General features: G+C 45.9%; 1 protein-coding gene across 1 annotated transcript in view; it reads left to right on the forward strand.

Annotated features, from left to right (window-relative positions):
* Positions 1–27,539, forward strand: part of CDC25C (cell division cycle 25C) — an 82,789-nt gene that overhangs the window by 37,871 nt on the left and 17,379 nt on the right. The window contains exons 7-13 of the mRNA XM_082254093.1: positions 68–214; positions 19,737–19,826; positions 20,263–20,445; positions 21,593–21,694; positions 22,404–22,466; positions 22,678–22,776; positions 25,391–25,524. Coding sequence (XP_082110219.1) covers positions 68–214; positions 19,737–19,826; positions 20,263–20,445; positions 21,593–21,694; positions 22,404–22,466; positions 22,678–22,776; positions 25,391–25,524 — 818 coding nt within the window. The remainder of the gene's footprint in view (positions 1–67; positions 215–19,736; positions 19,827–20,262; positions 20,446–21,592; positions 21,695–22,403; positions 22,467–22,677; positions 22,777–25,390; positions 25,525–27,539) is intronic.

Consider the following 27,539-nt stretch of genomic DNA (forward strand, 5'->3'; position numbering starts at 1 on the left):
ATATTTTAGCTGTGATCTGTTCTTAAAATATGTTATCGTGTTAACTTGTTTAAAATCCTCTGTCCAGGATGACCTCTGTACAGTGGAGGACTCCGAGCTCCACGTCCTAGCTTCTCCTATCAGTTCTGCTCCAACTGGTGTTGATGAGGACAAAATGGGAAACCTTGATGGGTTCTCCGAATTTTTTGCTATGGATGAAGAAGAGGAGTCAGAGGTAAAGTCCTGCTTTTATGGTGCCCATTCACTAGATGGTAAAATTGTTAAAAAATCTGTCATTTGGACTATTCGGTTTTTGCCCAGTTTAAAGGGCACAAACAGAAAATAATTTTTTGACTTTTCAGAGCCCAAAAATCGAAGGAACAACATCGTAGGAAGCGAATGGTTAGGTGTTTCTCGTCCATTAAAATTGACCTGTTCGCACTTCCCATTTGTGACAAAACAGACAAAAAACTGATTCATTTATCTCCATTGAACAATTTATAGTTTGAAATTCAGTCATTACATGATGGCACTATTGTTTGCTCTCACGGCCAAGTGTTCGTTATTTGAAAATGAGTTTGAACAATTTTTCATTTAATTTATGGCTAGCATTACTCTATACATATACTGTATCTGATACATTTATTCTAATGTTATAAAATAACCAATCATGCTTCTTTACCTATTAGAATGCTCCTGAAAAACCAGAGGGAAGGACATTTTAATTTTCCAATAGCAATGAGTCACACTCTTAACACGATTGCTTGCTACGGCACTTTTCACCACTTGAAGACCAGGCATTTTCTGGCACTTTTTGTTTTACATGTTTGTTAGAACCCCCAAACATTTAATATTTTTTTGAAGCAGAGGCCCTAGTGAATAAATTGGTGGGTTTCACAAATTTTTAGACCACACAGTATTTGCGCAGCAGTTTTTCAAGCGCAGGTTTTGGGGAAAAATAATACTTTTTTGAAATTTTAATGCAAAAAACACAATACTTAACCCAATTCTTTGTAAAACATAAGAGGGTCATCCCAAGTAAATAGATACCAAACATGTCACGCTTTAAAATTTAGCATGCCCACAAAGCGGCAACATACAACGTAAATTTTACTATCCATAGGTGACACTTTAAAGCCTTTACAGGTTACCACTTTAGATGTACAGAGGAGGTCTAGTGCTAGAATTACTGCCCATAATCAGACATTCTTGGTGATACCTCACATGTTTGGGACGATCACAGTTTGCGTGCGCTCTGTACCGACGCACACGTTTGCCTTTGCTCACTAGCACGGGGGACAAGGGCACTTTTAAATTTTTTTTTTTTTTTATTAATTAATTAATATTTTTTTATTTTATTTTTACACTGTTGCTTTAAGGTTTTTTTTTTTTTCGATTTACTTTTAATGCTGTTACAAGAAATGTAAACATCCCTTGTGACAGCAATAGGCACGTAACATGTACTCTTTGTAATGGGATATGGGGGTCTCTAAAACCCCAAATCCATCCTTTGCACTTTAAAACATTCAAAACTCCAGGATCTGCGTTTTTGAATACTTTTTGATTTTCAACAACTGGCGTCTTTAGGTCCCAGTAAGACAGAAGTGATGTCATGACGTCCCTTCTGAGTTACCATATCTGACACCCGATCAAAGCCGATTCTTGCTTTGTTCGGGTCTCCGACCGGTCGGCCATGCTGGCTGGTCGCTTGGGTCTCCCAAGTGGGAACGGAGAACCTGGGTGAGCTGCAGAAGGGGAGGAATGTCCCCTCCCACTGCTTGTAATCGTAAAGCAGTTGCTTATGTTTAAGATAAAAAGCCTTCTGTGTGCAGCATCCCCCCCCCCTAATACTTGCCTGAGCCTTTCACTATCCCGCAATGTTGCAGAACTGTCTCGGCTGTCCGAGACTCTCCCTCCTGATTGGCTGAGACAGCAGCGTGTTTCCATTGGCTCCCGCTGCTGTCAATCAAATTCAGTGAGGCAATCGGGAGAGGGTGCAGGGCCGGACTGCAGCTCTGGGTTTGAATGGACACAGGGAGCTTCGACTTGGGTGCCCCCAAAGCAAGCTGCTTGCTTTGGGGGCACTTGACAGGAGAGAGGGGCAGGAGAGCTAAAAAGGGACCCGAGAAGAGAAGGATCTGGGCTGCTCTGTGCAAAACCACATCACAGAGCAGTTAGGTATAACATGTTTGTTATTTTTAACCCATAAAAACAAGACTTTACAATCACTTTAACATAAGCCTTATAACCTGGCTGTCCACTCAAAGCTGATATTAAAATTTTTAGTAAATGCTAGATGTAAGTTTATTCTCCTAGTTAAATGGGTAATTAAAAAATTATAATTTATTACTAAACTTTTGTGTCAACTATCCTCTCTAGTTTATTCTTCAGGATCTGTCTCTCCAGTGAATATTCAGGATTGATTTCCTTCAGGATTGACTGGTTTGATCTTCTTGCCATCCAAGGGACTTTCAAGAGTCTTCTCCGACACCATAGTTCAAAAGCATCAACTCTTTCGGCGTTGCTTAATGTCCAGCTTTCACAGCCATAGTTTACAACTGGGAATACCATACCTTTGACCTATATGCCACTTTGTCGGTAGGGAGATGTCTCTGCTTTTTATAATGTAGTGTAGGTTTGCGATTGCTTTCCTCCCAAGAAGCAATTGTCTTAATTTCATGGCTATAGTCACCGTCTGCAGAAATCTTGGAGCCTAGAAAGATAAATCCTGTCACTATTTCCATTTCTTCTCCTTCTATTTGCCAAGGAGTGATGGGACCATTTGCCATGATCTTAGTTTTCTTAATGTTCACTTTTAGGCCAGCTTTTGCGCTCTCCTCTTTTACATTCATTAAGAGTTTCTTCTTGGTAGTTCTTCACTTTCTGCCATTAGTGTGGTATCGTTTGCATATCTCAGGTTGTTGATATTTTCTCCCTGCAATCCTAATTCTGGTTTGTGATTTGTTGATCCATGCTTTTTGCATGATGTACTCTTCATATTAACTAATATATAGTAGGGTGACCATGTACATCCTTGCTGAACTCCTGTCTAAATTCTGAACCAGTCATTTGTTCCATGTCCTGATCTAACTATTGCTTCTTGACTTGCATACAGGTTTTTCAGAAGACAGGTGAGGTGGTGTGCTATTCCCACTTCTTTCAGTATTTGCCACATATTGTTGTGATCCACACAATCAAAGAAGGCTTTACTGTAGACAGTCTTCTGGAAAGCCCTTGCTTTCTCCATGATCCAGCGAATGTTGGCAATTTGAGCTCTAGTTCCTCTGCCTCTTCAAATCCAGCTTGCACTTGTGGTAGCTCTGGGTTCACATGCTGCTGAAGCCTAACTTGTAGAATTTTCAGGATAACCTTGCTATCATGTGAGAGCAGTGCGATCGTACGGTAGTTTGAACAATTGAAAAATTGGGTGTACAAAATTATTCAGCCCCCATAAGTTAATACTTTGTAGCGCCACCTTTTGCTGCGATTACAGCTGTAAGTCGCTTGGGGTATGTCTCTATCAGTTTTGCACATCGAGAGACTGAAATTTTTGCCCATTCCTCCTTGCAAAACAGCTCGAGCTCAGTGAGGTTGGATGGAGAGCGTTTGTAAACAGCAGTTTTCAGTTCTTTCCACAGATTCTCGATTGGATTCAGGTCTGGACTTTGACTTGGCCATTCTAACACCTGGATATGTTTATTTGTGAACCATTCCGTTGTAGATTTTGCTTTTATGTTTTGGATCATTGTCTTGTTGGAAGACAAATCTCCGTCCCAGTCTCAGGTCTTTTGCAGACTCCCATCAGGTTTTCTTCCAGAATGGTCCTGTATTTGGCTCCATCCATCTTCCCATCAATTTTAACCATCTTCCCTGTCCCTGCTGAAGAAAAGCAGGCCCAAACCATGATGCTGCCACCACCATGTTTGACAGTGGGCATGGTGTGTTCAGGGTTATGAGCTGTGTTGCTTTTACGCCAAACCTAACGTTTTGCATTGTTGCCAAAACGTTCGATTTTGGTTTCATCTGACCAGAGCACCTTCTTCCACATGTTTGGTGTGTCTCCCAGGTGGCTTGTGGCAAACTTTAAACAACACTTTTTATGGATATCTTTAAGAAATTGATTTCTTCTTGCCACTCTTCCATAAAGGCCAGATTTGTGCAATATACGACTGATTGTTGTCCTATGGACAGAGTCTCCCACCTCAGCTGTAGATCTCTGCAGTTCATCCAGAGTGATCATGGGCTTCTTGGCTGCATCTCTGATCAGTCTTCTCCTTGTATGAGCTGAAAGTTTAGAGGGACGGCCAGGTCTTCGTAGATTTGCAGTGGTCTTATACTCCTTCCATTTCAATATTATTGCTTGCACAGTGCTCCTTGGGATGTTTAAAGCTTGGGAAATCTTTTTGTATCCAAATCTGGCTTTAAACTTCTCCACAACAGTATCTCGGACCTGCCTGGTGTTTTCCTTGTTCTTCATGATGCTCTCTGTGGTTTAAACGGACCTCTGAGACTATCACAGTGCAGGTGCATTTATACGGAGACTTGATTACACACAGGTGGATTCTATTAATCATCATTAGTCATTTTAGGTCAACATTGGATCATTCAGAGATCCTCACTGAACTTCTGGAGAGAGTTTGCTGCACTGAAAGTAACGGGGCCGAATAATTTTGCACGCCCAATTTTTCAGTTTTTTATTTGTAACAAAGTTTGAAATATCCAATAAATTTCGTTCCACTTCATGATTGTGTCCCACTTGTTGATTCTTCACAAAAAATTACAGTTTTATCTCTTTATGTCTGAAGCGTGAAATGTGGCAAAAAGTCGCAAAGTTCAAGGGGGCCGAATACTTTCGCAAGGCACTGTATATTGGGCAATCAGATCTTTCTTGTATAGTTCTGTGTATTCTTGCCATCTCTTCTTTATCTCTTCTGCTTCCATCAGGTCCTTGCTATGTTTGTCTATTATCGTGCCCATCATTGCACAGAACTTTCTCTATCTCCAATTTTCTTGAAAAGCTCTCTAGTCTTTCCCATTCTGTTTTTTCCTCTTATTCTTTGCATTGATAGTTCAAGAAGATTTTTGTCTCTGCATTAATTTGGGTATATTTTCCCCTTTATCCATTGCCTTTTGCTTTTCTTCTTTGTTCAGCTAGTTGTATGGCCTCATCAGATAGCCACTTTGCTTTCTTGCATTTCTTCTTCTTCTTTGGGATGGTTTTCATTGCTGGTAATAACAAACACTCAGACATTCAGCCATAGCATGGATGAAACCGGACTGCTCACTCAGACACTCACTCTCATGACTCTGTGACCTCAGGCTCACCCCTCACCTGCGATCACATGCTGATGCTGATGGCACGTGAAGTCTCGTCGTCTGTGTGGGAGGGGGAGGGATCGTCGGCGCCGTGACAGCCAGCCAGTCAGCTCGCCTCAGTAACTTAATGCACCAGCACCGCCGTCCGCCGCACAGGTCTCAGGCGCAGCCGCCCCGTGACGTCATGCCGCTCACAGCAGCTGATGTAGAAAGAGACTGACGGTCACGGACCGTCATTCTGGAGCGCAGCGGGGGCCGGGGGCGGGGCAGTGCAGCCTGCACAGTGGACATCATCAGCGGCGAGCGGCCCCAATCAATGCAGCGGTGCTGCGGGCGGCCCTATTAAGGCGGCCATGTCGGAAGCACGAGGGTGATTAGGGTGTGTCTGGGCACACCCGGCACACCCCGTGCGCACGCCTATGAAACTTGGATTATTGTGGTGTTGAGTGGTTTGCTTTGGATACAGGCTGAGATCATCCTATAGTTTTTGGGATTGTACCCAGGTACTTTCCTCACTCTTTTTTGTTAAGGGCTACACCATTTCTTCTGAGAGATTCTTGTCCACAGTAGTAGATAATCATAGTCATCAGTCCAGTCCATTTTTTTGCTTATTCCCAAAATATTGATGTTCAATCTTGTCATCTCCTGTTTGACCACATCCTGCTTACCCCGTTTCATTGATCTTACATTCCAGGTTCCTATGCAGTATTCTTTTTTTTCTTTTACGTCCTTTGACAGATGCAGCCTCTTCCAAGTTTCATCACTATTGTGTAATGGCGCCATCTACAGGAGCAGGCTAGGTAGTGGAACTTCATTAAAAAGCTTTAGCTAAACACACCTTTAGGGGCTGTCCCTCTACACATTACCCTCAGACACTTAAATTTACTAATCAGTTTTCTTGCTGCCTAGCTCAGGAGTTGGACCTAGGATACCCTGCTGGTACTCCGGTCTCACTTTTAATTTTTCTTTGAAAAATGTTTATTTTATTTTCCTCTCTCACTATCGCTAGCTAGTCAGGGGGATCCTCCTGGAGAACTACAAGCAGCAGCCGGGCTGGGCTTCGCACTGGATAATATAGATCCTTATGGTACCCCAGCCTGGCCTACGAGCGTGCGCAGGTTGTGGTCCGCCCAGGCGGTGCCCCGACGGGGCGAGCTTGCGGAGGAATTTTCTTCGCCGGGAGGCATCAACCCTGGAACGCCCTCTGTTGCAGCGACCCTCTTGGCTGACGGCACCCCCACTAAGGGTGGGAGGTGAGCCGTGTCGGAGCGGTGCCCGCGGTCCATGGTATGGTGAGTGTTGCTACCCCCCCCCTGGGACTGTCCTCTAAGGGGCGGCGGGGGGTTGGGGGGGTTATGGGTGATGTGGGCCCACTCCTGGGGATGTCAGAGCTGCAATCTCTGGTGTCCCCCCTGGCCGGTCTGGAGGGATCCTGCCTCCCTGCTCCTTCTGGTGGCAATCTAACGGCGCCCGCTGTGCGTGTGGGGGGGGGGGTGTAGGGTTATTACCTTGTCCTGTAGGGCTTCCTAAAGTGGATTCCGGCAGTGGTCAGGGTTCCTGGGCTCCTGACTTGGAAGCCTTTTTTCGGCCGCCATTTTGGGTGAGGGCATGCTTGGCTGCATTAGAGTTAGGGCAGCAGCCATTTCCTTGCATACATGTGCCTTTGTCCCCCTAGACCACCAGGTAAACTAATCTGGCCTGGGGGGGGGGGGGGACTGTGTAATTGCCACCCTGTGTGTGGGGCCCCTTGGCAAGTGGGGCCCCCGGGCAACCGCCGGGCGTGCCCATTGGAAAAGACGCCCTGTGCAAGTGTACGTAGAAGAATTGTATGCTGTTTTAAAAGCAAGGGGTGGTCACACCAAATATTGATTTTGATTTGGATTTCTCTTTTGTTCATTTACCTTTTTTACTCATTTTGTTAATTGATGACAATAAACCATTAACACTTCTATTTCTGAAAGCTTTCTTAATTTACAGCATTTTTTCACATCTGCCTAAAACTTTTGCACAGTACTGTAAGGGGAGAGGGATACATACATACATGTGAGTGCTGCAAACTTTCTGATAAGAGGATAATTTTCATAAGCTGAGAAACGACTTCACCATGGGTCAACATTAAAACTGCACTAGAAAAAGAGGCTGCTAAAATCAAGAATCTGTCTTGCTACAAATTAATGTCTAAAGTCCTGGATCAACTATAACTGAAGCCAAGGGACATTTAGTGTATTCCTATTTCATACAAACGAATGTCTATGTTCATTTACTAGGAAAAGATACACACTAGCATAAGTGTATGTATGCATATTTGTATCACTCTGTATGCCATATATTGTTGTCCTGTAACTGTAAGTACTTTGTATATGCGTAATTTTGTATAGTAAGTGCGATAATATACTACTGATTTCCTTGCTTTACTGTGAGCATAAAGACAAAGGAAAAAAAGGGGGGAATATATGTTTGTATGTAAAGGTAAAAGAAGGCAACCTAAAACTAGTGCGATATTTGATATTGTTTTTGATAAACAAATGCATCAACATCTGGTTCGATTGATGTAGTAGCACTTCTCTATGAATTCTCACGGTGCTCATCAAATATTTTGGTTTTAATTTCTTTCATTCATTGACGGACACAGCTCCTGATTCTTTTTGACCATTAGGTTATACTGCCCCCTACAGGAGTAGGACGCTAGGCAGGAAAAAGCTTGACTACACCTATGGGCAGTCCCAGGGGTATACACCCACTCTCACCTAGTTCCTTGCTGGGATCTCTGGCCCTGGCGATTTTTTTTTTTTATTTTTTTTTTATTTTAATTATTTCCTATTTTTTTTTTATTTTGTTCCTGTGCGAATCTACAATCAATTGCCGGACTGGGTGACAGACTAGATAATCTAGATGCAGAGGGTCCCCCCAGTCTTGCCAGCGAGCACGCACAGGCCTCAGCTCCGCGCTAGGTCGGCCACGACATAGCCCCACTGGAGGGGGGGGGCTGGCCTACGAGGCAAAGGTCTCGCGAGGGTGCATGCAACCTGGCCTCAGGCCAGAGTCACAGCATTCCACCCGGCCGACAGCCACCCACATTGCTTTGGAGCATTGGTCTTTCTGGGGTGGTGCCCACTCTGTTCCTTGTATGGTAAGTAGCTGTCCCCCTCTACTCCTAGTTTTGGGGTGGAGGTGGGCCCCTCCCTGGGACTGTGGGACCCCCAGGTTCCCCTCCTTTCACCCAGCTCCTCTAAACTTTCGGTGGTCACTGTGGGTCTTTCGCTCCCCCCCCCTCCCTTCCCTGGGTGAGGTTATGAGTTGGCTTTTGCCACATGCTCTAAAAGGGGGCTTGTTGAAGTTGCTGCTGACCGGGTTTTTCCTGGGGTGGAGCAGGGTTCCCTGCCACCCTGGGGGTTGGTGACTAGGGGCAGGGATATCCTCTGGGCTCCCTGCAGCAGCTATTTGGCTGGGGGAGCAGATGATTTAGCATCCGCGGGTCCACGCCTTACGCTGCTGGACCTGGCCAAAAATTTAGGCCGCGACTTTGCGGCCTTCTGCTCGGAAACTGTGTGGCAGAACCTGTGAAGGTGGCTGAAGCCACTGCCTCCCGTTTGGGCATACGCCCTGCCCTCTGCTGCCCCTGGGTGGTCGGCTTCACTGGGGCTCACTTTCAGGCGCCCGCAAATATTTAGGCCGTGGTTTGTGGCCTAGTCAGGCACCTCTGTTGGGGGGTGGCCCCAGTGAGTTTGGCTGAAGCCCCCACTCTTCCTTTGGGCATCTGCTGGACTGGGTGAATGCGTGCACTTGCGGCTGGGCTTCCAGGAAAATTTAGGCTGCAGCTTACAGCCTGCTAGGCCATGCAGCCAACTTGGTGTGTCCCTTGGAAGGGGTGGTGCTGTAGGGGCAGTTTGTTTTTTGATGACAGCCTTGCTGCCATTTTTGTGTGGGGCACCTTCCCTTTTTTAGCGCTGCAGGACAATCAGGGTACCCTGCCTGTGTGTCCCCATCACGGCGGACGGCCCCTTTTAATGGGGCTAATGGGGCTATTTTCTATTATGTGGGCCTCTATGGAGGGGCTCGGAGGGTGACCTCCTTGTCCCCTTTTTGCAGGGTCCAGTAGAAGGTCCATTGGAGGGTCCTCGGTCAGCGTCCCCTTTGCGGGATCGCAGTCAGCGGTTCTCCCCTGATTGTTACATCAGATCCTGCTCTAGCCACGCATGAAAAGGCGCTGGTGGATGCACGGTTTGTGTCAATGCGTGAAATTTTAAAAATGGAGGTGCTGGTCCCTTTTGGCTCCCACAGGCTCTCCAAAGCGGCGAGGGTGTTCCCCTTTCTGCTTACTTTGACAATATTGTCACAAAACAGTGGGTTTGTCCAAAATGCAGTGGTTCCTAAGTGTTTTTTACCTTGCAATATCCTTATGGGGATTCACTGCTTATAAGGCACTTAGGCCGGTATTTACTATTGCCCTGGCGTCCCAAACTCTGACCATGGAGGCTACACTTTTACGCAGGGACCTGGAGGGGTAACCACTTCCCCCTGTCTTGCGGAGCTGGCAGGTCAGTTGCTCCAGGGGCTACAGTTCTTCTGTGATGCTTCTTTGGATGCGGCTTCTTTGATTTCTAGGCTGTCTGTATCAGTAGTGGTCCTTCGGCTTATTATCTGGCTGAAATGCTGGTCTGCGGCCCAGACTTCTAAGAAGGCCTTATCTGATCTTTCCTTTTGTAGTGGATCGCCTGTTTGGAGCTTAGTTGGATTACATCATTAAGGGTCTCGCAGGGGGTGGGGGGAGAGTACTCTTCCGCCGGATACCAAGGGCAAGAAGCCCAGTAGTAGATTTGGGCCATTCTCCTTGGCTCATGAGGATATTTCGTCTCTCGGGGTCTCAAGATAAGGGATCAAAAGTAAGGGCCTCCACCGGAGGTTCCAAGAGTGGCTCTTCCAGACCTACGGACAAGGCTGCCTCTGCATGAAGGGGGGCCCTGGTCCCGTATCTGGGGTGGGGGGATGTCTTCGATGGATTCTGGATCCATGGACCTCCCTGGTACAGGACGAGTGGGTCCAGGAGATGATTTGGTCAGGCTACACGATCGAGTTCGGTCTTATTCTCCGGAAAAGTTTCTTCCCTTCCAACTTGTCCCCAGATCGCTTACACGACCTCTTTGGGGCAGTGCAAGACTTGTTTTTTTTAATGGGTGATTGTTCTGGTCCCAACTGCTGAACTTTTTTACCTTTTAAACCTCTTTACAGTTCCCAGGACGAAGGCAAGGTACGTCCAATTCTAGACCTCATGGCGCTAAACTGCTTTGTGTGGGTACAGAAGTTCCGCATGAAGTCCATTCTCACAGTTGTGGCGTCCCTACATCAGGGGGTTTTCTTCTATCGACATCAAGGACACCTACCCGCACATTCTAATATGTGACGGTCAACAACACTTCCTCCGTTTTGATGTGGGCGAGGAGCAGTATCAGTATCAGGGCCGTCGCGTCAAAGCAAGCAGGCAAACGAAGCAATTGCTTGGGGCCCCGAGCTGGCCTGGGGCCCCAAGACCCAACACAGACGACTGACATTATCATCAGGGCCGGCTGCAGCCCTGGTCCCCGCTGTGGTCCAGTGACGGTGACAGATCCTTCCTGCTACGTCAGCCGTTATGCGCGGCATGACGTCACATCCGGCGGGAGCGGCTGCGCGGCGGTTGTTCATTCATTTGACAGTCTGACTGGCTGCAACTCCGCAAGACTGTCACGGCGCGTAGGCGCCGATCCCTCCCACAGCACGCAGAAGCCAGCAGCAGCATGATCGATTCGCAGGAGTCTGTCTGACTGAGACTGACTGAAGCCTTCAGTCTGAAGGTGCGGAGGGGGAGCAGAGCAGAGCCTGAGACAGCCAGCTGAGCCAGGCAAGAGTTAATGGGCTGGGGCCTGGGGGACCTGCATATTTTAGGGCCCCTACTATTACTACAATGCTAACTCCCCCTCCCCCTAATACAATGCTGACCCGCCCCCCCCTCATACAATGCTTATCTTTCAATGCCATCCCCCCTGGGGCCCCCTCCCTCTAATACAATGCCAAATTTTAGGGGGAGGGAGGGGAAACAGCATTGTATTAGGGGGAGGGGGGTTAGCACTGTATTAGGAGGAGGTAAGCAGCATTGTATTAGGGCCCCTAATAATTCTGGCATCTCCTGTACCATGTCCGCACAGCCCCTGACATGTCCTGTACCATGTCCGCACAGCCCCTGACATGTCCTGTACCATGTCCGCACAGCCCCTGACATGCCCTGTACCATGTCCGCACAGCCCCTGACATGCCCTGTACCATGTCCGCACAGCCCCTGACATGCCCTGTACCATGTCCGCACAGCCCCTGACATGCCCTGTACCATGTCCGCACAGCCCCTGACATGCCCTGTACCATGTCCGCACAGCCCCTGACATGTCCTGTACCATGTAGGTTCCTGTAGGCTTTGCGTGTGTGCGGGGGGGCCTCCATGTCCATTTTGCTTGGGGCCCCCAAATTCCTTTAAACGGCCCTGATCAGTATCTCGCGAGCAGTATCTCGCCTCTGCTCCTAGGGTCTTCACAAAAGTGTTGGCCCCGGTGCTGGATTTTTCAGCGGGGGATAGCGGTGCTAGGGTACCTGGGCGATCTTCTGTGAGCGGAGTCTCCGACTGCTCTGATGGACATCTGGAGATTGCTCTGCAATCTCTGAGGGAGTTCTGTTGGATTCTGATCCTTCAGAAGTCTGCTTTGGTACTGTCCTCAATAACTGGACTATCTGGGTCTGACTCTGGACTCGTCCTCTGCCAGAGTGTTTCTTCCTCTGGATTAACTCCAGACATTGCAGGAGACAATTCAGCTTGTTGCTCAGCAGAGGGCCATCCCTCGGGGCTTGCCTGCGGGTGATGGTGTCCACCTTCGAGGTAGTCTGTTTGCACAGTTCCACACAAGATCTTTCCACGCAAGATCTTTGCAAAAGCAATTCTAGCGAAATGGGACAAGGATCTACAGGCTCTAGAGGTGGCTTTGTTCTCTAGCGTTTCAACAGGGAATATCCTTCTCACCCCTGTACTCGATGGTTGTCGCACAGACACCAGCCTGTCAGGGTGGGGAGGCATCCTCAGCACAGATGTGCTCAGGGGGTCTGGACTCTGGCAGATTTCGCCTCTGAGCATTGCCTCTGAAGCAGCTGGCTTTACCAGCGAAACCGTTCAGGCATCGGCACATCTGTTTTCTCATATCTCCCCCCCCCCCCCCCCCCCTCTTCCCTTATGGGATTTCTGGCTGGCTAAAATTGTACTGGGCTGTTTTAAGCCCCGTACACACGTACTGATCGTCGGCCGAACGATCGGCCGTCTTTTGTCCAGGGCTGTCGTGTCTGTTGAAAACTGCAAAAGACTGCACACAAATTTTGTCGGCCAACAACAGCCGACTGCAGAAGTGATGTCATGTGATGGTTAACTTTCCTTGTCTTTTTTCTTTTCTGAGCATGCCCAGTCTTGCTAATCTGCTGTCTGTCGGCCGAAATCAGTACTGACTGGCGAACAATCGGCCGTTCTGGTGACGGCCAACAAATATTTTAAAGTCTGCACGACAGATTCTGTTCGTCCGAAAATGCGCTGTCGGAAGCATCATACTAACAAGCCTACAATTGGCCGATTGGTCGGCGGCCGAATATTTAGGGCCGACAATCGGTACGTGTGTACGGGGCTTTACTCTACTTCCCGATGGCTGGACGTTAGACTTTATCTTGGACTAATCAAGATTTCAAGCTCCGTTTCTCCTGAATCTCATATGCTGGACAATTATCCTATTTCCATCTATGGATAAGTATACAATTTCAATCACTCCATATTATTTACTTTGGATATGAGGACCTTGTCTATAAGATGTGCTGCAATTCCTTCTTTGTGATGTGCGAGGGAGGTATATTTTCATAAATCTAGTGACTCTCTCATATATGTTCAGTCTGCTCAAGTGACTTTTGAATGAGCCTCCCCTGGACCACATGCACACAGCAGCTCCATTTATCCCCTTTTGTACCTACGGATGATCATTGTATGCGGTTTTGTTTGTTCCAGCGCACCCAAAGTGCTTTATTCCAATTATGTGGATTAAATCCTCGTTTTGAGTATCCATCAAGAGATTGAATGTACTTTTGAAATCCCAAATCTTTCACCTATCACCAGCCTATGTGAATTACCTACAAAGAGATATACTAAACACCCCAAACCAGCCTCTTATCCCCTTTGCCAATTCATGGTCATACACCTATATATATATATATATATATATATATATATATATATTTTTGATATTTCTTGTATCTTTTTGATACATGGTTTACACAATATAGGAATAGAGGGGGAATGATTATGTTTAATTTTGTCCATGTGTTGGTTTGTCCTTTGGTGGGGTTTTTACCTTTTTTATTTGGATTGGGTGGTTGTAGTATATAAAACCAGTTTTCTCTTACGTCCTCCGACAGTCGCCGCCACTTCATAATCTTCACTAATGGGGTATTGACCTTTGCTCCGTAGGAGTAGCTAGGCAACAAGATTTGTTAATATAAAAGCTTTTAGCATATCACACCCCTAGGGGGCGGTCCCCTCAGTCAATACCTCCCTGCTTCCTGCATTCTCAACTCAGTTTCTAATGCCTAGCTTAGGAGTAGCTTGGCTGATACTGTGCTGGGGCTCTCAGTCTCAGCTTTCTATTCTCTTTTTTGATTTTGAGTATTTTTCTCTTTCTTTTACTAGCTGTTATTTTTCTCAGCATTTAGTTTAGTTTCTTCGGAAGAAGATGATCGTGCGGAGCTGGGTCTCGGACTGGCCACCCTGGTTCCCAGGGCTCAGGGCCAGGGGTTCCCCAGCCTGCCATCGAGCGTTCAGTCAGGTTTCCCTGGCCTATTGAACGACCCATCCCTGTTCGCTGCAGGGATGCTGCCTGTGAGGTGGCTACCTCACTGGACGCCATTTGCGGTTTCGCACCGCAGTTCCGCTGCGTCCTGGCGGCGACACTCCCTGTCCTCAGTAAAGCGGTTTGGTCGCTAGAGAAGGCTCCCCACGCCATCCGGACTGGTAAGCGTTGGTATGTGCCGCCTCAGGTGTATCATGCGGTGGCGATTTTGAATAAATCTACCACGATTCTTGCTGAGGATACCCCGGTGTTCCAGGACCCTACGGACAGGAGATTGGAGTCTCTTGCCCGTCATGCTTATACGGTTGCCGGTTCTATGCTGAAGCCTATTTTTGCTTCCATTTTGGCAGCCCAGGCTATTGCGGATTGGACGCAGGTGCTCAGGCGCACCCTGGTGGCTGACTCTGCTCCGCCGACAACATTGGCTATGGTGGATCAAATTCATCAGGGTGTCATGTATTTGTGTGATGCGGACTTGGATTTAGTCCCTTTTGGCTGCACGCCTCTCTAGTGTGGCGGTTTTGCACCGTCGCCTGATCTGGCTGAAATGCTGGTCGGTTGACCAATCATCTCGCAAGACTTTAGCTAATTTGCCCTATGCGGGATCTCGCCTTTTTGGCGAGTCTTTGGATACGCTGATAAAGGGGATCTCCGGGGGTAAGAGTTCTCTCTTACCCCAATCTCACAAGAATAAGTTTGTTCGCGGTAAGAAGAATACCTCGTTTAGGCCCTCTCAGGGGTCCTTTCGTGCCTTTCGGTCGCAATACAAGGGCAAGCCCTTCAAGGGCCAAGGCTCCCAGAAGAAGCCGTGGGCAGGTAAGCAGAAGTCCGGCCAGTCCAGGTCCGCTGCCCATGCCAATTCGGCCTGAAGGGGCGTCCTCACCCGGTTCTGGGGTGGGGGGGACGTTTGCTCGGTTTTCTTCAACCCTGGCTGGCCCGCATTCGGGACAGGTGGGTTCAGGAAATCGTTCGATCTGGATACAAGATCGAGTTCCTCTCAGCCGGCGAGCAGATTTTTTTCCCTCAAATCTTCAGCTGTCTCCGGAGCGTTTGCAGGATCTGCACCTGGCGGTGTGGGATCTGCGGGCCCAGGGAGTGGTGGTTCCGGTGCCTCATCAGGACAGATTTCGAGGGTTCTACTCCAATCTGTTCACTGTGCCCAGATAGGAGGGCAAAGTGCGTCCGATTCTGGACTTGAAGGCTCTGAACCGCTTTGTGCGGGTTCGCAAGTTCCGCATGGAATCCCTGCGCTCAGTGGTGGCTGCCCTGGTTCCGGGGGAATTCATGGCCTCCATCGATCTGAAGGATGCGTACCTTCACATCCCCATTTTCGAGGGTCACCAGAGGTACCTTCGATTCGCCATTGCGGAGGATCATTACCAATTCTTGGCATTACCCTTTGGTCTCGCTTCGGGTCCGTGGGTTTTCACCAAGGTGCTTGCGCCGGTTCTGGCTTTGTTGAGAGCCCAGGGCATCTCTGTCTTGGGGTATCTAGACGATATCTTGATTCGGTCTGCGACCAGTCAGGGCCTGGTGAACGACCTGTCCATCACGATGCACACTCTGCAGGAGTTCGGTTGGACGATCAATTTTCCAAAGTCGACGCTGTGTCCGTCGGTTCGTCTTCCCTACCTGGGGATGATCCTGGACTCTGTTCAAGTGAAGGTCTTCCTGCCGGAAGACAAGCTCTGGACACTTCAGGACGAGGTCAGGTCCCTCAGGGACACTCAGTGCTCGTCTATCCGGACGTGTATGAGGTGTCTGGGATTGATGGTCTCGGCTTTCGAGGCGATTCCCTTCGCCCAGTTTCACACACGGGATCTTCAGGCGGAGATCCTGGCCAAGTGGGATGGGCGTCCGCAATCTCTGGATCTGCGGATTTCGTTGAGCCGCCTCACCCGAAGGGGTCTTTTGTGGTGGCTCCAGTCCCCGGCGGTGTCGGGGGGCAAGTCCTTTCGTCCTTTGTCATGGACGGTGATCATCACGGATGCCAGCCTGTCGGGCTGGGGTGGTGTTCTGGGCGTTCTGTCCGCCCAGGGAACTTGGTCGGGGGAGGAATCCTCCCTTCCGATCAGCATTCTGGAATTGCGAGCAATAAATCTCTGCCTTCTGCGTTGGACGGACAGGCTTCAGGGCCGTCCGGTTCGGGTGCAGACGGACAATGCCACAGCGGTGGCCTACATCAACCACCAAGGGGGCACCAGGAGTGCCCGAGCGGCTCGGGAAGTAGCCGACATTCTGTCTTGGGCCGAGACGTACGTCCCGGCGATAACGGCAGTTCACATTCCGGGAGTGGAGAACTGGCAGGCGGATTATCTGAGTCGCCAGACCCTGGACCAGGGAGAATGGTCCCTTCACCCGGATGTCTTTCAGATGTTGTGCGCGAAGTGGGGTTCCCCAGATGTGGACCTGTTCGCGTCTCGTCTAAACAACAAGGTGGAAAGGTTCGTAGCAAGGACGCGCGATCCTTGGGCAGACGTCTCGGACGCGTTAGTGGCGCCCTGGCATCAGTATCGTCTGATGTATGCCTTTCCACCGATTCAGCTGCTGTCCAGGCTCCTTCGCAGGTTGGCCTCGGAACCGCACACGGTGATTCTGGTGGCGCCAGACTGGCCTCGCCGGTCTTGGTACGCAGACCTCGTGAATCTGGCGGTCGACGCTCCATGGCGTCTACCTCCTTCGAGAAGATCTCCTGTCTCAAGGACCGATATTCCATCCTGCTTTACAGTCGCTGGCTTTAACGGCCTGGCTGTTGAAAGCCAGGTCCTGAAGGATAGGGGTCTCTCCCCTGAGGTCATTCCCACTTTCATCAAGGCTAGAAAAGCCTCTTCGGGGAAGATTTACTACCGTACTTGGAAGGCGTATTTTGCCTGGTGTGAGTCCAGGGGGTACTCCCCTCGCTCATACTCGGTATCGAGAGTGTTGGCCTTCCTTCAAACGGGCATGGACCAGCGCTTGGCGTTGGCCACGATTAAGGGTCAGATTTCTGCGCTGGTCGTTCTCTTTCAACGCCCCGTGGCGTCTAATTCTTTGGTTAGCACCTTTGTTCAAGGGGTGCGGCACTTGGCCCCTCCTCGGAGGGCTCCTTTACCTCCATGGGACTTGAACCTTGTTCTGTCCGTGTTACAGCATGCTCCCTTTGAAAAGATCAGGGAGATCTCGTTGTCTCTGTTGTCCAAGAAGGTTGCCTTTTTGGTAGCGATCACTTCGGCTCGCAGGGTGTCGGAGCTGGCGGCCTTGTCCTGCAGCTCTCCCTACTTTGTGATTCACTTGGATAAGGTGGTCTTACGACCTAACCCTTCTTTTCTTCCGAAGAGGATCTCGGCATTTCACCTCAATGAGGATATTGTCCTGCCTTCGCTTTGCGCGAAGCCTAAGCATCCAAAGGAGGTGGCTTTGCATTCCTTGGATGTTGTTCGGGCGATCAGGGTTTACCTGTCATCGACGAAATCCTTTCGCAAGTCAGATTCTCAATTTGTCCTTCCAGAGGGTCCTCGGAAGGGCATGGCAGCGTCGGCTGCGACCATCGCCAAATGGATCAGACAGACCATTGTGCAAGCCTATGCTTTGAGGGGGAAGGTTCCTCCTTTCCCTGTGAAGGCGCACCCTACCAGGTCTCTGAGTACGTCTTGGGCCTATCGTCATCAGGCTTCTGTGGCCCAGGTGTGTAAGGCGGCGACTTGGTCATCCGTTCACACCTTCTCAAAATTTTACATAGTGGATGTTCAGGCATCGGCAGATGCTTCCTTTGGCCGTAAAGTTCTTAGTGCGGCAGTGCCTTAGGGTCCCTTGTTTGGGTCCTTGGCTGTTGGGGTGTTTTTACCCCTAGGTTACTTGTTCTTTCCTGGGTTGTTGCTCCTGTTGAGCACGTTTTTTCCTGTTGCCCAGTTGGTTCTCTTACTTTGGTGAGGTTCCTTTCTCTGATGAGGGTACTGCGTTGCTTTAGGCGTGGCTGCTTTTTTCCCACCCCTCATGTCTACACTGCTCTGGGACGTCCCCATTAGTGAAGATTATGAAGTGGCGGCGACTGTCGGAGGACGTAAGAGAAAACGGAATTTTTGTAAAATCTTACCTGTAAAATTCCTTTCTCTGAGTCCTCCGACAGTCGCCGCCCCCGCCCCTCTTTTGGGGTTTGTTTATGTACTCTACTGCTATGCTACTGAAACTGAGTTGAGAATGCAGGAAGCAGAGAGGTATTGACTGAGGAGACCGCCCCCTAGGGGTGTGATATGCTAAAAGCTTTTATATTAACAAATCTTGTTGCCTAGCTACTCCTACGGGGAAAAGGTCAATACCCCATTAGTGAAGATTATGAAGTGGCGGCGACTGTCTGAGGACTCAGAGAAAGGAATTTTACGGTAAGATTTTACAAAAATTCCGTTTTTTTTTTTTTTAAGTCTTCTTCACTACTATGTACTGGTTTACTCCCCCCCTCCTCTTTTGTCTCACTGTGAATTTTTGAAATGCCTAATTAGTTATGATCTAAGAATATCCTTGAGAGCCCATCATTTGGTTTTTAGATGTGTTTGCATCTGCGGATGCTTCTTTTGGCTGCAAGGTTGCTGTGTAGGCTGCTGTGTAGAGGATCTGGTTCTCTTAGAGGGTGACTTGTTTTTTAGGCGAGCTCCAGTTGTTTATAGTAGAGCTCTATGTTACCTGATTGTCTATAGTTGGCCTCGGGAATTTTTTTCTGATGGTTTTTCCCACCCCTCATGTTTAACACTGCTTTGGGAGTTCCCAATGGTTAAGAAGAATCAGGAGCTGTGTCCGTCAATAAACAAAATAGAAAATGGGATTTTTGACTTACCGTAAAATCCATGTCTCTGATGTTCATTGACAGACACAGCACCCACCCCTCTGTGGAGTTGGATTTCTTCTGACACTGCTTGTAACAAAACTGAGTGCCTACAGCTGAGAGTGGGTGTATACCCCCTGGGACTGCCCATAGGCGTAGTCAAGCTTTTTCCTGCCTAGTGTCCCACTCCTGTAGGGGCAGTATAAATCAATTGTTAAGAAGAATTAGGAGCTGTGTTCGTCAAGGAACATCAGAAAAATGGATTTTACGGTAAGTCAAAAATCCCATTTTTGCCTTTTGTGTACTTCATCCTTGAAAATAGTTGCTTACAAACCTAGGTGCGGCAGAAAACTGATTACATGAATAAGATGTGATTGTGAAAGGTGGGATTTTATTCTTTGGGAAGATAATACTTCTAAAAGTCCAGTAAAGAGTAACTGTAATATTGTTCTTCGGTCACAATCGTAAAAGCATTTTTACAGAATAAAAAAATATCAACATTTTTAAGTAAGTTTACGATCTTGTGCTGGGTTGCATTCATAGCCGTCTTGGGCCCCAGGTTCGGACACCCCTGCCTTAAAGAAAGCCCAATGTTTCAGAGCCATACAGGGTTCTGTTTCTGACTTTACATTCTGATTGGTGACTCTTCTTTTTTTTTTTTTTTTTTTTTCTTTTTTTTTTTTTTCAATTATTTAATTTATAGCTGTGAATTTCTTCTAAATTACTGTAATTTCTTTTCTCTTATGAAGAATCCATCTACAGCTGCTGCTAATTTGTCCTCATCAATGGCCATCTTACTTTCTGGACCTTTGATGACTCAAGAGGTGGATGTCAGCAATGTAAGTAAAATTAAGCGATTTTTTTTTTTTTTTTGTTTGTTTTCTTTTAAACTTGGTCTGTGTTAAGTGGAACAATATCAGAAACATGCAAAACTCCTGTATAGAAAAGGTTTTTTTTTTTTTTTTTGTGTATACTACCAGATTATCAATTTCTATATGAAAATAAGTTCAAGTTTCACATCAGTCTCCTTAGAATAAGTAAGATAAATACGTGGAAATTATACAGGACCCTGGGTTCTAGATTGCATTTACATTTATGTAAAATATAATATCTTTCCTTTTTTTGCTTCCTTTTTGATGCTTTAAATATACCCCTTAAAACGACATTAACGCTGCTTCTTCTTTTTTTTTTCTTTAATTAAAATAAGAAACATGGTACAGTATATTTACTTGCTCTCTTTTTTCATACCAAAATGATCTTCTTACATTTTTGTAGGTGTCTATGAATCGAAGCAGGCTTTATCGATCACCGTCTATGCCAGAACAGCTAGACAGGCCTGTTTTAAAGAGACCTGTACGGCCCCAAGATGGGGAAACTCCTGTTAAGGTGAAACGAAGACGCAGTACAAGCAGTCCACTCCAGCCTGAAGATGAAGAAAATTTTCAGCGGAGAAGACGGGTGAGGAAATATTGAGCACTGGATTATATAAATGGAAATGGTGCCTTAAAGAGGAAGTAAACCCTCCTCTGCAACTTGTACCTTTTAGGTAAGCCTATGATAAGGCTTACCTATAGGTACTGTAAATATCTCCTAAACATGTACCGTTTAGGAGATATTTACTTTGCATGCAGCCAGTGACATCACTGGCGCATGCGCTCTGAAGGAAAGGCCGCTCGTGTCGTTCCTTCAGAGCAGTGTGCCGTGAACGTCGGCTCCCGCGCGCATGCAATCAGATGGCCAGATGCCGCAAACCTGGAAGAAGGGCGACCGAACATGTGACCCGTGAGAGAGATGAGCAGGCAGCACTGCGGGGCTTCGTTCTAAGGTAAGTATTTCATAATGAGCTAGTATGCGAAGCATACTAGCTCATTGTGTTTTGTCTTTTAGGTTTTTTTTTTAAATTTCTGAGATTTACAACCTCTTTAAGATTCCACAAGGTGTTCTCCACCTGCTTGCATTATTATAAAGTATATGTTTCAGTTTTATTTGTTGGTATCAAGGTCATTCTTTTTGTCTCAGCATGTAAGTTACAGAGAACTTTTCTGAACTCTTTTAAACACCATAAATCGATTTATAGGTTATAATCCATATTAGAAATGTATTTGTCCTTGCAGTGAAGATGCGTTTTGGTGTTTGTGTTTTTCACATAAGCCGCAAGCTGACGTACAGGAAATGTTTGGTTTCTTTTCAATCCTTTTGCACTGACAGTCACCAGTTCACTGAAGACTGAGAACCAAGCTATTGGCGGTATTTGATCACTTAAGCTGGATACATACTATACAACTTTTGTTGTTCAATTTAGATTTACCTTCAACTTTGTAGTACAAAGGCCTGCCTGATTGCATACAAAATTGAAGGTGTTTAGGTTTGACCTCATATTATATGGTTTTGGTAAATCAAAAGGAAATATCTAAAAAAGAGTTGTATAGTGTGTATCCAGCTTTAGTTCTCGGTCTTAGAAGTGGCAGAAGAAAGATGCAGCATCGGACCAATGCTGCGTCCACCTACGTAAGCATGTGTGTTTTTTATTTTATTTCTTTTTTCCGAATCTTCTCTTTGTAAAATAATTTTTTTTGTTTTACATTTGTTTCTTTTTTATTTACAGGGAGCATCTCTGAAAAAGACCCTGTCTCTTTGTGATGTAGATATTACGGAAGCTTTGGATGAGGACTATAGTCACAGACAACTAATCGGGGATTTTTCAAAGGTCGGGTATTTGTGTATCAAACTATATGTATGTGTGTGTGTATATGTGTGTGTATATATATATATATATATATATATATATATATATATATATATATATATATATATATATAATATGTGTGTATGTGATCGACCGATATTTTTTTTTCCGATACCGATATTTTGGTCATCACATATCGGTATCGGCCAATATTGGCTGATATTTTCATACATTAAATAAAAAAATGTTTACATTTTTTTTTTTTTTTTTTTACAGGTACTCTTGTGGAGGGATCTGGGGGTCAAAAAGACCCCAAACCCCTCCTCTGCACTTAAAAGCATTTGAAACGCCAAGTTTGGCTGTTTTGAATGCTGTCATTTTTTTGAATCTGGCGCCGAGTAAGCGGAAGTGATGTCATGACATCACTTCCGGGTTTTTACATGGAGACCCGATCAGAGCTGAATGCAGCTTTGATCGGGTCTTCTCTTCAGCGGCCGGGCAAGCCACGGAAGGTGGCGGGAGGGGGGGACGTCATCTCCCGCTCCTTGTAATGACAGCCGAGCGGCTTCTCAGCCACATGTTATTCTATGGACCCTGTTATTTTAAAATATTTCTGGTGCAGAAGTGTGGTCCTTGAAAATTTACATAATTGGCTTTCCTCTACCTAGATGGCTACAGAGACAAATGCCAGTTGGAAGTGTTCTTTATTTTACTGCTTTTTGTGTCACAGGTTTATGCTTTGCCCACTGTGACTGGACGACACCAGGATCTTCGCTATATCACTGCAGAGACTGTAAGTGTATATTTTACAACTGGAATGGCATGAATAATTGGCATGGGTTGGTTAAAACTGCCCTAAGCATTTTCATTGTTGTAGTGAGCCTGTTGAGGCTTTTGGCCAAAATCATGTCTCACTTACATGTGCACACATGTCTTGTTTCATTACTGAAATAACACAGGTTTTTGTTATTTTATTACTAAAGTAACACAAGTTTTGTTTATAGCTGACAGCATTAATTCAAGGAGAGTTTAGCAGTCTTGTGGAAAAATTCTACATTATCGACTGCCGATATCCTTATGAATATGAAGGGGGCCATATCAAGGTGAGCCACTGACGTTCAGAAAGTACTAAAGTGTGACAGATCTGTTTTATAAAAATGTCTTTGTTTTAAATTGGAGGTGTTTTGCCTGTGACAAGTCATGACCTTTTTATAGCTGTTCTCTGGGCAAACCATTAAGTATGAAAATACATATGAAAATAAATATAATAGCTGTTTTATCCCAAAAAATATCTGGATTTCTGTCTATCCAGTTCTAAAATTTACAGAGCACAGTCCTTTCTGGTAATCAGCTGCAGTTCAGTAACCCCTACAGGTCTCCTCTCCTTCTCTAGCCTGTGACTGTATGGTAAATAGTAATGCAACAGACCAATGAATTTTCTCCTACTATCGGCATGCTCCTTGCACTGCAAGCAAAATTTGGCTCATTTAGCTGATTGTCTTTCTGACTCTAAGCTCTGCTGCACAGCGGACCCCAAGTGGCTGATACCAATTTATCACAAGTACTCCCAATACTTGCATTTCAAATGATGTGTTTATGTTTTTTTTTTCATATCTATCTAAAGTTCATCTTTAAAGTGGAACTAAAGGCACTATACTTGCCTCCTCTCTAATGGTACAGGACCCATACTGGTAATTTATCCTCAGATGCCTGTCTTTGGACATCTCCATTGACCCGGAGTGGGATGACAGAACTCCTGCACGGAGACAGTCATCCTGGCACACAGGGGCTGTAAGCCTAGCTGCACATGCGCAGCTCAGTTTACATGCTGCAAAAACTGTGAGCAGGTAGGTTTAATTTATTGCAGAAGAGACCTTGCATGTGATAATAGCTTGCCTGCTAGTAGACTGTTGGGAAAGGCCTTCAGTTCCACTTTAAGAGGATTCAAGAACTCTAGTATCATTCCAAGTCCAGCCTATGAGTAACCATTTTAATTTGGCCTTAAAGTTCATTGTCCTCTATTGGCTGCTTTATTACTATTCTACCACAATAAAAATATCAACTGATAAAAAATGGAACATAAAAATTATGTATCCACTACCTGCACATACAAAATAAAATAAAATTGTGCCAAAAAACAAAATCCAAATATAGCTGCTGGTTGTGAGGCCAAAAAAGGTCTAAATGTGAATTTTAAAAGACCGGTCAGCGCCTATACTGATTTGATTCTTTTGTCAAACCGTGCTTATTTTACATTTTAAAGTGATAAGTGCCAAAAGTATACAAAAATTCAAAAGTTCCAATAATTACATTTCTGGCCACGATGCTGTCGGATCCGCTTTTTTTTTTTTTGTCAACACTTCTGGCTCATGTCATCGTGGGGATTCATGTGCCCAAATTAAGGATCCCCCCCCTTATGTGAGATACACACCTACTTCTAATGTGGCTAATCGCTGTGGTCCCGGTGGAGAATGTGTCCAGTTTGAAGGCCCACTTACCTTGATATGCGAGATCTATTCTTACCTTTTGGTGAGTAGGTATTTCTTACCGGTGGTGGATCTAGGCACAATATTTTGACACATCCCGTGGAGGACTTTTTGAAGAGCGATCCACAAGATTTTGCACGTGTGATTCACACTGGTGTTCATGGACATTATGCAATAACATTTTATGCAAATTATAGCATTTATGCACTTTATAATTTTTTGGCGCTTTGTCACTGTATGTAATCAATGTAATTATTGGAACTTATCACTTTAATATGTAAAATAAGCGCGGTTTGTCAAAAGAATCGTTCAGTATAGGCACTGACCGGTCTTTTGAAATTCACAAAAATATCAACTGCCCTAGGCACACTTCCAAGCACTCACAGTAGACTGCCAGTTGTAATCTTTATGTCCACTATAGAGGATGAAGAAGCGGTGAAGAGGTGGTAGAAGATCCGCAGTTGCGTAGCTAAATCCCAAATAGGGGCTAAGGGTCAGAGCAAAATTGAATCTAGCAAGGAAACACAGGACATGGGTCAAGATACACGCAGGTCTCGGTGAATCAGATCTGGGGGGAATCCATGGCACATGCAAGAGAGACAAGCAACCAAAGCGCTGGATCAGTAAATGGTGGCCAGATTTAATAAAACATGTAGAGACTTACACTGAGGCAATCAAAAAACCGCTCGGGAGGGTTGAGGGTAGACTGCCACTGAACAGCAACATATAGCGGGGATTGGCTGAGCCGGGTGATGTTTCACGCTGCTGTTTAGTGGCAGTCCATCTTTACCCCTTGAGCAGTTTTCTGGTTGCCTTAGTGTAAGTCTCTACCTGTCGTTTTATTTTAAATCTTGTTTCCTTTTACTGATCCAGCAGTCTCTGTGCTACCACAGGTACTGCTCTGATTTTAACAACCAGAAGTAGATTGGTTTGTGATTAGGTATTCTCTGCTTTCATTACGTTAGTATGTCAGTGGTCTATGGCAAACTGCTAATACAGAGCAGGTTACATTATAGAGGTTAGTGGCCATAGTCCGGAACAAAGTAGCTTTAGTGGAAAGTACTGAATTGGTGATTGGAAAGTCTGTAACTGAAATCAATGCCCATTGGCAATGGAGGATAGCTTTGCTGCTGTAGCAACAAATATTATAAGCTTTAGTTCATAGGAGTTTGTGAAAGGTCAAGAGCAGCATTCAATACACTCTTTCTTTTTCTTTCTTCTGACCATTAAGGAAGCATTAAACCTCCATCGACCAGAAGACATGTTGGCTTATTTTCTAAATCAACCTCTGGTTCCATCTGTGGCACAAAAGCGCATTATTTTGGTGTTTCATTGCGAGTTCTCCTCAGAGAGAGGTCCAAAAATGTAAGTACCTTGTAACAAACACTCCTCTCATGTAAAAAGTATTTTTTATTTTTCATTGAGTATTTCACATATTAACACAAATTAAAGATAATTAAACAAATACCTGCACCTTTTGTTTAGCCTAAAAACCCCACCTTCTGAATCCCCTAAACTCTGAAATATACAGGAATTATATATGGAATATATTACAGAAACATATGAAGGTAGGTTTCAAATTTTCAATAAAATAAAGGAGCATAAAATGTAAACCAAAACATTTATTTTGACCTAGTCATGGCTGGCCCCTAACCCCTTATGCTCTGCAGTGGGTAAATGAAAAACCCCTGGCCAGTAATATCTCCGTTATTTACTCTTGGTGCAAGAGACCTATGGTGACTTAAGCCGGGTATATGCTTTTTTTTTTTTTTCATTCAACGCTGCAGGTTGAACAAAATAACTGTCTGGTCAGACACTGTACTAACCATGAGCGCTTAGTACAGCGATCTCCCCCGCTGAGCTGTTGTGTTCTGACAGGGGGATAGCCCCCCTGCCAGAACACTCTAAACAGCGCTTTCAGCCAATGGCAGGAAGCGCTGATTGGGAGTCATTCGGATGTTTTCCAGCATGCTCGTCTGACAGAAGCCGGCCACCAGACCAACCTACACACGGGCTGAATGTTGGCCTTTTTTTTTTGCATCGGCCGTTGTCTTCTGACATTTGGCCCGTGGGTACCTGGCTTTAATCAAGGATGGGCAATAACCCTTGCTCTGGAGTGGTTTATGGAGTCGTGTCTTATTTCCAGTTTTATGTACTGACGGTCTTGGCACCGATGGCCATTATCTCCACAGTTAGTCTGTAAGTAATTCTTGTGAATCAAAAGCAGACTTCTCTGCCATACAGAGTTAATCTCTGGATTTTCCTACTGTATTTGTATAATGTTGAGCTTAATCTATTTTTCGGGATGAGTAAGCACATGGGATGGTTCAGTCTGTGGATATAGTTCATACTTGTACCATTTTGGGCCCTCCTGATGCAGCCCACCCATCTTTAATTTTGGAGTTGGCTGCGTCTGCCAATTCTAATTGCCACTCCGGGCTCTAAGGTGTCTAACTGTGAGCAATTTTTGTGCCATTACTTTGGCATTTGTTGGAGGGAATACTATTCTCCTTTTTGTCCAGCTGGGTTTCTGCCTGGGCACATACAGAGGCATTGGCTTGCCAGTGGTTCCCCAGACCATCTGAGCTGGGACACCTTGCCTTTGGATGCATCCCTGGACAGCCTTACCAAGAACACTTCTGCACTTGGTCCAGAACGTAGTATCCAGGAGTTACAAACCAGGGATAGAGTACCCTATCCTTTTGGATGAATTTGAATGTGGGGAGGTTTAGTCTGTGGACATGGCTCCTATGCTTAGGACTACCTTTTTTTTTTTTAGACCTTAGTTACGCAGTCTGCACCTAACTTGACCTGAAGTTATTTGTGTCATCTATTTCTGGGTCAACCTGGAGCTCTCAGAAGGCCTTAGCCTATGTCTGATTCCAGGATTAATTAAACTGTGGGTCCTGAGTGTTGAACCTAATAGCTACAGCCTGCCTGGTCGGTCATTACTCTCCTCCATCTAGGACATTTCTTGGTCTGGGTGGAAATCAAGAATACCTATGTTTACGTATTCATCTTCCCAGTGCTTCTTAGTTTTTATGGGGCTTACCCTGGGCCTGTCCACCACACCTCAGGTCCCTATCAAGGTGCTAGCCCGGTTCTTGCCTCGACATCAAGGTGTTTCCCAAGTGGGATACTTGGACGACCTTCTTTAGGTATAGTTGACTCATGCGCATTTAGCCAACGTCCATCAGACTGTGCAGACCCTGAGAAATCTGACAGGTTCCTACTTTTTCGGAACTCTGCACTAGAACTATCTGATTGTCTGTCTAAAATGTCTGCACTTGATCCTAGACACTGGAATTTTCTTGTCAGCTTTGCCCCAGAAATGGTTAATGCTGTGGGACTGAGCTCTGACATCACCCACTTGGAAAAGC

Source organism: Pelophylax lessonae, assembly GCF_965119305.1.
Source record: "Pelophylax lessonae genome assembly, chromosome: 4".
NCBI classification, from domain to species: Eukaryota; Metazoa; Chordata; class Amphibia; order Anura; family Ranidae; genus Pelophylax; species Pelophylax lessonae.